The sequence below is a fragment of the Musca autumnalis genome, unplaced genomic scaffold (genome assembly GCF_047663935.1).
Source record: "Musca autumnalis isolate F117 unplaced genomic scaffold, ASM4766393v1 scaffold_2, whole genome shotgun sequence".
Classification (NCBI taxonomy): domain Eukaryota; kingdom Metazoa; phylum Arthropoda; class Insecta; order Diptera; family Muscidae; genus Musca; species Musca autumnalis.
In genome coordinates, this window is record NW_027411755.1 from 75,477,448 (window position 1) to 75,489,116 (window position 11,669).

An 11,669-nucleotide genomic window follows, 5' to 3' on the forward strand; every position below is an offset into this window, starting at 1 on the left:
CCAATTTTGTATGTGATTTTATTCAAAATAACGCATTTTGACAACTGATATGAAGATCAGCTGTTTTTGGCGTTAAGGGCTGCGTACATAAGGTGCTCTGCCTGATTGCCTTGCTTTCCTGCTTCATTTTTGACATAATAAAAAAAAGAATAAAGAAGTCCGAGCAAATTTCGGACTGGGTTGCCATTTTCTTTTTTATTCTTTTATCAAAAGCAAGCAAGGTAAGCAGGCGAGGTTTAAAGGCCTGCGTACATAAGCTGCTTTGCCTGATTGCCTTGCTTTGCTGCTTCAATAAAAAAATAAAAGAACAAAGAAGGCCGACCCAATTTCCAACTGATGGCAACCCAGTTCGAAATTTCGTCTTTATTCTATTATTTTTATTACGTCAGAAATGAAGCAGGTAAGCAAGGCAATCAGGCAAAGCAGCTTATGTACGCAGGCCTTTACACCTTATTATTCCACCATGAATACCCCTTACGTGTCTCTCCAACAAACTGAGACTTGCCGCAAGTAAACTGGTCTAATGTAAATTGGGACATAGCGTACATTTAAATAAAGTAGAAGCGACAATCATCTGTATTTTTACTTTTTTGTAAATTTGGTTTTCAAAATGAAATTTGAAACTTCCAAATTTTCTGCCATAAAATACTTCTATTCATTCTAAAGTGTAATAAAAATGACCTACGACAGTTCTAAATGCTTTATATTTACATATTGATCCAAATTTGTTCTATTTTAGAGGATATTCAAAATGTATTCTTTGACATCTAATTTTCAATAACAACAATGTTGTTTTTGTAAATTTGTTAGTTGTTGTGATTCGTGCATCTTGAGCAATAGCAAAACAAAATTACAAATTTCCCAATTTGTTTTGATTTTAATTAATGTTTTGCTGACAAATATTCATTTTGTCGGCAATGCAGTGCCCATTGTTATCGACACTTTACTATTTTACCGTTGTTTTCTGTTATTATAAAAATACGCTATTAAGATAACAACCCTGTTATAAGCGCGTCCATTTTTTCCAAATTCCCTCTTCTTTTGCCATCATATTGCGCTTACTCACACATACCATCATAATACAGGCGCATACACACTACACTTATTATCATTTAAATAAATACTTTTCTGACATTTCTCTTTAACGAACCAAACGATCATTTCATTGTGTGATCGTCGTGCGATTTGAGTGCCAGTAGTTTTTCTTAACAGTAAATTTGTGCCTCTAATTAAAATTTACAACTTGAAAGAAAAAGAATAGAAAAATTACAGTTAAGTTTTACGTTAGTGTTTTTTGCATGAAATAAGTGGAAAACAGTTATATTAAGAAAAAAGTTTATAATTATTAAGTAAAATATAAGAAATAAAAATGGAAATTGACATTAAAGAAGAGCCTGTGGATGACTACTATGAAAATACGCAGGAAATGTTCAACAAGCTACAATGCCAGGAAGAAGAAGCTGCAGCAACGAGTTTGCTGAAACAGCAATTGCAAATGGCTTTTATTAAAGGTAGGACTACATTTATTTGTTTATTATGACGGTGGTAATGTGATGCCGTTGTTTACTTTTGCATTATAACGAAAATGAAAGAAAAAAAAAATTAGTGAAATATTTTAAATTTTCATGATGAATTTTCTAACTAAAGCGAATTATAGTAATATTAGCGAGTAGAACTGTTGGCTTCCTTGCGATTTTGTTTTCATAAATCATAATTTCATTCTTTATACAGCATTTAGTGGTTGACGATCACTATACGGCTATATTATGACAGTAATCGTTGTTGTTGTTGTGGTAGTTGTTGCTTTGTTTTGCTAGATATATGTTATTAAATTTGTGCGCACATTTTGTTTTGTTTCCTCATTCCACCTTCAGTCATCAACCACCAAACTCATATGATTTATAACAACCCTGTTTTGGTTTGATTTAAAGTAACAATGTGGCAACTCTGTTGTTAAAAAAGACTCGTCATATGGCATCTTCGTATTGTAGTTGTCAATTGCGTGAACCGTTATTTTAGCCTAGTTTTTGCGTGTTCAGTTGGGTTTGTGAAAATTGTGAAGTAGTCATTAATGTTTAATTTAAATTATTAGTATTATTTGTTGAACAAATAACTACTTTCCTGTTTTTTATTAAGAGAACGGAGTATTTACAAAGCCTATTATCTCTTTATAGATGAACCTCTTGATAACAGCGATATTTTTACAGTTGTAGAAGAGCACGACCAATTTATTACCGTCAGCGCAGCCGACATGAAGACCCAAGATGAACTGCAATTTATTAAAAAGTTACAAAAACCACAGGTAAGTAAAATTGATACTGAATAAAATGCAATTAATAAAATTAACTTGTATTTGTTGAATTTTAGAATAGCATTTCCGACTGTTGTGCGAAATGTTTGAAACAATTCACCAAACATTCGTCTTATCTGGAGCACACAAAACGTAATAACTGTATTGTCAAGCATAAATGTTCCGCATGTCCTTTAACATTTATTGAACTACAATCCTTGCTCAAACATTTGACACTACATCGTGATAATAAGTTCTTTTGTTCGCAAAATTGTGGAGAACATTTTGATAATTTACCGCTGTGTGAGGATCATGAAAAACGTGTTCACAAAATGGTAAGTGCAAGTGCAAGTGCGATGTGTAATTTTTGTTGTTTGTATGTGTGGCTATGACTATGAGTGGGACCTAATGTTGTGTCGAAAGGAGCACTGTGATGTTCTTATTAGAGATTTTGTTAAGGATACAATTCATTGAAAATGTTCATAATCAATTTATCAGAAATGCCATTATGATGTTTTTGATATTCTAAATTGAAAAAGCCGGGCATAATTGAAATATTTCGAGAGGTTTCGTATCGATCATAAACATATATTTCAACAATTTTCGATTAAAAAAAAAACAGTGGGTTTTTTGAATTTTCGGAAGTATATCGTCACCATAAAGCTGAAAACACATCCAACGTTTGAGTAAAGATTTGTGTCATATCTGGTAGATGAATAAAAGGCAAGGAGCTCTGCCAGGTTTCAATTTTTCTCTATTCTTCTACCAGAAATGGCACAAAACATTACTGAAACGTTGAATGTGTTTTCAGCTTAAATGCCCGAAGTCGTATCTCAAAAAAAGTCAAAATTAGTTTCTTGATTGAATCTAATATAAGACTAAACTAAATGCTCTTGCAAAATTTCAAGCTTCTAAGTTAAAAAATAACGATCCTATTCAAGAAAAGGCATTTCGGAAAATTTATAACATTTTGTTGTAATGAACGATCACAAAACCAAGCGTTTCCGCGGTTTTGGTTTCATTACCTACTCCCGTTCGTATATGATTGATAATATCACATATACTCGCCTTATAAAATTAATATTCCATAAACAGTTTTTCATTTTATAACGTTTTTGCTTCTACAGTAAAATTATCATTTTGTAAGTTACGACTATTGGCATTTATGGTGACGATATACTGACGTGTTCAGCACTGCAAGACCTACCTGTGGTGAACATTTCAGATTGATCCGAATCCAGTCCAAACATTTAAATAAATGAATTTGGAATACATTTATTCAAATAAACACAGTATTTCCTCGGAATTTACCGGGTGTTTAAATAAGAAATGGGTAAATACAATATAGAATCCCATTTATGTCATGGTCATGGTTTCAAATTAAGATCATTGGTTTCTTTGCATTATCTCATTCTTTTACTTTTCCAGACAAATCCACCAAAAATTCGTTATAAACATTTCTGTTCGTATTGTCGGGAAGGTTTTAAGACTGAATTACAACTGCATGTTCATTGGCTGCAAAAAGATATAAAATGTGGTAAACTCTTACATGATGTAGCAACTCAATACGCCATAGCTTCTAATTTGTTCAACAAAACAGATAAAACCACCAATCAAACGGAGAGCAAGAAATTATCACCCCCTCCAACCTTTCCTCTAACTAAGCTTAGATTGAAAAGTAATATGCCTCCACCATTGACAACAATAAAAAGACCAAGCGAGGAACCTATAGCTAGCGAAGTGAAAAATGAAGCAAAACGTTCAAAATGTGTAAATAATTTAAAAACTTTAATGAACAGTAAACCAAATGAGATGTTGGCAGATTCAGAAATAGAAATAAAACAAGAACCAATGAATGATTCTGAGGATCAGGAGCATGATGTAATGAACACCGCACCTATGACACCGGAGGTTATAATAAAAACTGAAGACGAAAAACAAGGAAAACCAGGGCATTTGGAAGGCAATCCAAACATTGCAAAAGATGAATTGACAAACAGCAAAGGTTTGAAATCTCTTTTCATAAATGATAACAAAGAAATGAATCCTGAATTTCATGGCAAAATTATACAAATGATGGCGCCAAGCAAAAAGCTACAAGTTCCAATGTTACCGAAAATCAATAATAACAACAGTGCCAATATAATCAATATGGATCAAATGAACAATAATTTAAACATATTGGAAAATGATGCCAATAACAACATTAGCAGCATCAATGGCAATAACAACAGTCTTAAAAATTTAACAAATTTGAAACTTTTTCGTTTGACCCCCTCTCACATGCAACCCGCAAATATTATTTTGCCGCCAAATATACAATTGATACCATTACAGAAACCACTGCAACAACAACAGCAGCAACAGACAATGGGAGATTTTAAAATTATACCAGCTCCAAAAATGTCGCTTCAAATTCTCAAACTAATGCCTGCATCACAGTTGCCAAATAATACCAACAACAATTTGCTTTTTCAACATCCTTTAAATGTGGTCAAGATATCAAATAGTCCCCTAGTTGTATCACAACAATCACTACAGAATCATGTTCAACCACAACAGAATCATGTTCAATCACAACAGAATAATATTCAGTTTATAATGCCACCAGTATCTTCAAATGACACAACGACAGTCACCACTGCTAAAACCATTACAACACAAAACCTGGCCATTGAACCAAATAATCATTTAAATAATTTAAATGTTCCCATAAATGCTGCGGACACAACACAAACGAAAGAAGAGCGCATACAATATATACCAAAGAGCAAGTTAATAGCTATTGAAAGTATACCAGAAAAGAAACAATTAATTGATACAATGAAACAACAAATAGCCAAAGTTGCAGTGGGTGATACTAGTTTAACGGACTCGGAAAAACAAAAAGCGCCATTAATGATAATTTCAAAAGATATAGAGTCAAGCATGAAAGCACCTGGAACTCCACCTACTCTTTACTTACCCATGTTGACTACTATTGATGTGGAATTGGTGAAGGAGCGTTATAAATATCCCGATTATAAATATAAATGGATATGCCCGTATTGCCTTAAGGATTATGATATAAAACGTTGCCTTAAAAGTCATCTAACAAAGGCTCATAATTTAACTACCAGAGATATGGATAAGATCAATGTACAGGCCAAACCTTTCAAAAATGAAGGTAAGTTTCATAGTGTACTATATATGCATTTTGATGCCATCCATCATAATGGATACTTACTTACTTACTTAGCTGGCCCATTACAGAACATTTGTTCTATAGGCCGAACTAAGAAGAGATCTCCAGTCCTCTCTATTTGTTGCTTTGCACACTGGAATACCGCGCCTTGTCATCTCATCATCCACTTGTTTGCGCCATCTATTCCTTGGCCTGCCAATTCTGCGTGCACCGCCATGTGGCATGTATTCATACGCCTTTTTAGCGGGTTCATCATCGCTCATTCTTATGATATGGCCTAGCCAACGCAATCGCTGCATCTCGATACGTTTAACAATATTGATGTCGTTGTATAGCAGATACAGCTCGTGGTTCATGCGACGTCGATATTCACCGTCAACGCAGATTGGTCCGTAGATCTTTCGAAGAATTTTTCTCTCAAACACACCAAGCACTGCCATGTCTGCTTGCGCAAGTACCCAGGCTTCGGAGCCATACATCAGCACGGGTAGTATCAGTGTTTTGTAGAGCGTTATTTTTGTTTGACGAGATGTGGCTTTGTTTTTAAACTGCTTACTTAATCCAAAGTAGCATCTGTTGGCCAATACAATTCTTCTTTTTATTTCACAACTGATGTCGTTTGTTGTGTTGACGGAGGTGCCGAGGTAGACGAAGTCTTTTACTACCTCAATATTATAGGAACCAACTTCCACAGTCGGTCCGAGCTCAATGGACGCATTGCGCGTCGACACCATCAACTTGGTCTTCTCACCGTTTACCGCCAGACCCACTTTAGCAGATTCTCCTTCGACCTTTATAAAGGTATCAGTTACTTCTTTTACTGATCGACCCATGATGTCTATATCATCAGCATAAGCAAGTAACATGTGACTGTTGGTGTAGATTGTGCCACTTCTTTTGACGTTTGCCTCTCGTATAACCTTTTCTAGCAGGATGTTGAAGAGGTCACACGAAAGGCTGTCTCCTTGTCTGAAACCTCTTTTGGTACCAAACTCTTCGGAGAGGTTCTTTCCTATTTTAACTGAGGACCTCGTGTCAGTTAAAGTCATTTTACAAAGCCGGATGAGCTTTGCGGGAATACCAAATTCAGACATGGCTTGGAATACCTTTGAGCGCAGCGGACTGTCGAAGGCTGCTTTATAATCGACAAAAAGGTGGTAGGTGTCGATCTGCATCTCTTGGGTCTTCTCCAGGATTTGCCGCAGGGTAAATATCTGGTCAATGGTGGACTTGCCAGGTCTAAAGCCGCATTGGTATGGTCCAATAATCTCGTTGACCATTGGCTTTAGTCGTTCGCACAATATCCCTGACACGATCTTGTAGGCAATAGGGAGTAGACTTATGCCCCTATAGTTAGAGCATACAGTCTTATCTCCCTTCTTGTGGACGGGGCACAGGATACTCAGGTTCCAATCGTCGGGTACTCGTTCTTCCTGCCAGATGGTGCTAACTAGCTGATGAATACACCTTATCAGCGTGTCGCCTCCGGTTTTGAACAGCTCGGCTGGTAAGCCATCGGCCCCTGCTGCCTTATTATTCTTTAGCCGATTTATTGCTGTCTTTACCTCATCTTGGCTGGGCGGTATACATTCAATACCATCTTCTGGGATTGGGACTGTGGTATCTTCGTCGTCTTCGCTGCTATTGGATACCAACAGATTTGAAAAATGTTCTTTCCATATCCTGAGTACACTATCTGTATCAGTTACCAAATTACCTTGCTGGTCTCTACAGGAGGATGTGCCTGTACCAAAGCCATCAGTTTGATGCTTGACTCTTTGGTAGAATTTTCGGGCTTCATTCTGGCTCCTGTACATCTCGATTTTTTCACACTCCCGCTTTTCCATCTCTCTCTTTTTCCTGCGGAAGAGACGTTTCTCCTCTCTCCTTTTCTCCCTGTATCTCTCTCGTGCGCTACGCGTTGCTACGGATTGTAAAGTAGCCTTATATGCCGCATTTTTCTCTTCGGTGGCAGCACGACACTCCTCATCATACCATGGATTCCTTGGTGGAGGTCTCTGGTATCCAAGTATGGATTTTGCGGCTGTTTGCATGGAGTGGGCAATGCTTTGCCATTGCGCTGATATGTTATCGGGATGAGGAGGGCTTTGATTAAGCAATTGGGCTAGTTGAGTGGAATATGCTGTGGCTATCTGTTGTGATTGCAGCTTACCGATGTCTAACTTTCGTGTTGTGTCTGTTCGTACTTTGTTTGCTACGTTTAATCGGGTGCGTACCTTTGCTGCAACAAGGTAGTGGTCCGAATCAATGTTTGCGCCTCGGAACGATCGTACATCCAACACGCTCGATGAATGTCTTCCATCTATCACAACATGATCAATTTGGTTTCTTGTTTTCTGATCTGGAGACAGCCAGGTGCCCTTATGAATATCGAGATGATTAAATCTGGTACTGCTAACTACCATGTTTTTTGCAGCTGCAAAGTCTATCAGTCTCATACCATTGTCAGATGTTTCACTGTGGAGACTGAATTTCCCGACTGTTGGGCCAAAGATATTCTCCTTTCCAATTTTGGCATTAAAATCGCCTAGAATGATTTTAATGTCATGGGCAGGGCAACGGTCATATGTTTCTTCTAAGCGCTCATAAAATATATCTTTGGTCTGTTCATCCTTTTCTTCAGTGGGAGCATGAGCGCAGATAAAGCTGATGTTGAAGAATTTAGCTTTTATTCGAATTGCAGCAAGTCTTTCATTCACTGGAGTGAAGCTGGATACAAGATGTTTTAGTCTCCGACTAACTACGAATCCACAACCAAACTCATGCTTTACGTCATGGCAGCTATAATACAGTGCGTCACCTTTAGGTGTTGTTGTGACGCCTTTCCCAATCCATCGTATTTCCTGTATGGCAGTAATATCGGTCTTGTACTTTTCAAGTACGTCTGCCAATGCGAAGACTGCACCTTCTCTATAAAGAGTGCGAACATTCCAGGTGCAGATTCGCAGATCATGGTCCTTAAAACGTTTGCGGGGTTCGTCAACTTTAGAGGGGTTTGTTTTTCTTTTCTTTCGTTTTTTCATAGTAGGCTGTTTTTTCTAGGGGAGGGTTACTAACCCGACGCCCAAACCCAAGTTTTTAACGTTCTTATGGGTGAACGCGCGGCACATGTTAGCTCACTACCTTTAACGGGTGTTAAAGGCAGTTCCCCAGGTGACACCACGGGGAGGTCAGTGTCCACTTGGGATGAAAGAGGGACCAAGATAAATCCTGGGCTTTGCCATGTTAAAACCGGTCAGGACCGTTCCTTGGTATCTTCCATCCCCTACGTCACCCCCATCATAATGGATGCTATGTTAAATTTTAAAGGTTTTTAGACCATCGTACATACTACAATACTGTATTTTAGATTTATAAAAATATTTTTGACATACAGATAGATATTCCTTCCCAGAGAATTTCTGCGTAGTTAATAACAGATACAGCTCCCATATATATTTTAGGCCGATTTGAGGCATTTGACGCACCACATTTTGATGAAATGTAGAAAATGAGATAAAATTTGGACTTAATAAGTTCGCCACCTTTTTTTGAAAACCGTTGAGATTTGGATACAGCTTCTATATATATTTTTGAACGATTTCATCTATTTGATGCTCTAAATATCCCAACTTTTTTTGAATAGAAATGTTAATGAAATTTTGGTCCAGAAAAAATTTCGAGGTGCTGTAGGGTACAATGTAGCCCACTCCGTCCGACTTTGATCCTTTCCGTACCGGTTAGAATATTTGCGGAAAACCATACCAGGAATAGGAAGATCCTTGTGGCATTTTCCCTGTAGATCAACTTATTATACTCACGATAGTATGGTTAAGTTTGTTTTGCATTGAAATAATTATTTGTATATTCTTGATCAGGATTTAATTCAATTCATGACAATAACAGAAGTCATGTCCGTCCTGTTAGCCCCAATATTTAACCGAGCTACCTGTAATTTGACTTTTGGGAAACTCACAACATCTCTCGACTAAAAATTGTCAATATACTAGGTCCATGTTTTGGTACAGCCCCCCATATAATGGTACCTCACGATTTTCGGTATTTTTAGTTACATTTTTTGACCGAACTGCATGTAACTAAACATTTGAGATTCCCAGTAGTTATAAAACATCTCCACCAAAAATTGTTAACATAGGTCCATGTTTTGGTATAGTCCCCATATAATGGTTCCTTCCGATTTTCGGTATTTTGAGGATGTTAGGTACAATATTTAAATGAACTATGTGTAATTTGAGGTTTGAGTTTCCCAGTGATTACAACATCTCTCCGCTAAAAATTATCAACATAAGTTAAACATTTGAGGTTCCCACTGGTCACAGAACTTCTCCATTAAAAATTGTCATCATAGGTACATGTTTTGTTATAGCCCCATGTAAAGGTGCCGCCAGTTTGAAGATATTTTCAGATACATTTGCTAATTTGTTCTGGGCTAAATTTACTTTTAAATATTTCAATAATAATTTTTTGTCATTTTAATGTTTTTCTTTTTAGAAACAACAATAGACATAGAAACAACAACACAAAAACCGCAACAACAGCAAAATCTATACAACAATGTAACACTAAAAATAAAGCTGGAACCAGAACACAATCATCCAATTAATACGACAGTGTCTTCCGAAGGAGAATCACAACCAGATGATTCTGAAAGTACCACACCACCATCACAACCAATAAAAATGTCAGCATTAAATATTGTTAAAGCCCGTTATATTTGTGAAAAATGCGGTCGTAAGTGTTCATCGAAAACAATGCTTAATGATCACATTTCGGCGAATTGTAGTCGAGAACCACAATATTCATGTAAAGAGTGTCCAAAGAAATTCTATTCCTTAAGTACACTACAATGCCATATAACAATACATACGGGTGATTTACCCCACAAATGTAATTATTGTGATAAACGGTTTCGTACCAGAGGCCAGGTCACGGTGCATCATAGAACACATACCGGAGAAAGGCCATTCGTGTGCCAGGTAGGTAAGCCTACGTTAAAATCATTTAATTCTTAATCTAACTAATAAAAAAATTCTTGTAGGTGTGTTCCCAGCGCTTTACACACCGTGAAACTTTAATAGCTCATTTATCTCGTCATCTTAACATGAAACGTTATAAATGTTATGGCTGTGATAAGCACTTTTCCTGCATCAGTGCGTTAAAAACTCATCGTGAGATTCGTCCCGATACCTGTGGCAAAGTGAAATTTAATCCACGAGCAATTGGACCACGTGTTCGCGTGGTGCGTGGCAATGTTATCTTTGAACCTCAACCAGAAATAAATCCTTACTTACGTTCAGAAGATCCTAAAAATGTATTGGCTGAATTACAAAACCAACCGGCGAGTGTTAAATAGTAATTTTTAATTTAACACTTCTGTTTTTGCATTTATTTCATTAAGAGTTTTTAATAATATATAAGAGTTGCACATGTTTATATTATTTTCTTTATAGCAATTAATTTGGTTTTAATTGTATGCCAATATTAATTTCCACTGTGACTTCTATTTGTCTTCTTTAATTGCTTGTTATTAAGAATTAGTTCCTCTTGTTTGCATCGCCCCAAAAAATTTTTAAAATTGATTTCTAATTAAATGGAATAAAAACAATTTAATTTACCTGCATTCCTCAAGAATTTCCTGAATATAGTTTTGAATTAACAGTAAACTACAAGTCATAAATTCATCTGTTTTATTATCGTAAAAAATAAGAAATTTACATTTATAAAGAATTAAATGATTGGAAAATAAGTATTTTAATGCTCTTATTTTAAGTGAATAGGGATTTCAATTAAACCAAATAATAATAATGATTTTTCAACAACCAAGAAAAAGTATTATCATAGACTAATAAAAGTATAGATAGAGAAATTGTAGTGTTCTTGTTTTTTTTTGTAGGTGTCGCCCAAACGGAAACTACGCAGACATCTCACTCAATTACACAATGTTTTGGGGTAAAATTCAATATTTTGTTGAATATTTTTATATGAGGATGTAGATCCGGCCAAATAACACCCAACTATTGTCTTTTACGAGATAAAATAGTTTAAAAATGTATAGTTATTGCCATTTTAAAAATTGAGTGCGTAGCTGTTTGACTCAATTCACACTCAGTGAGAGAATTTAGGTGAGAAGATTTCCCTGTCTATACTTTTATCAGTCTATGGTATTATTTAAAT

General features: G+C 36.2%; 1 protein-coding gene across 2 annotated transcripts; it reads left to right on the forward strand.

Annotated features, from left to right (window-relative positions):
* Positions 1 to 1,130: 1,130 nt before the first annotated feature.
* Positions 1,131 to 11,324, forward strand: LOC141394099 (uncharacterized). 2 transcript variants are annotated; one of them, XM_073967958.1, is made up of 6 exons: positions 1,131 to 1,511; positions 2,175 to 2,302; positions 2,368 to 2,625; positions 3,719 to 5,456; positions 9,987 to 10,475; positions 10,534 to 11,324. In XM_073967958.1, exons 1-6 carry the CDS (start codon positions 1,370 to 1,372, stop codon positions 10,560 to 10,562), a joined length of 2,784 nt encoding a protein of 927 aa, XP_073824059.1. In that variant the 5' UTR covers positions 1,131 to 1,369; the 3' UTR covers positions 10,563 to 11,324. The 2 variants fall into 2 exon arrangements, with proteins under 2 accessions (XP_073824059.1, XP_073824058.1); XM_073967957.1 differs by having other exon boundaries at positions 9,987 to 10,471.
* Positions 11,325 to 11,669: the final 345 nt, after the last annotated feature.

Coding starts and splice junctions, on each gene's coding strand:
- LOC141394099 (XM_073967957.1), top strand. CDS start 1,370: ATGGAAATTGACATTAAAGAAGAGCCTGTGGATGACTACTATGAAAAT. Junction 1,512..2,174: donor GCAAATGGCTTTTATTAAAG/GTAGGACTACAT, acceptor ATCTCTTTATAG/ATGAACCTCTTGATAACAGC. Junction 5,457..9,986: donor CAAACCTTTCAAAAATGAAG/GTAAGTTTCATA, acceptor TTTTCTTTTTAG/AAACAACAATAGACATAGAA.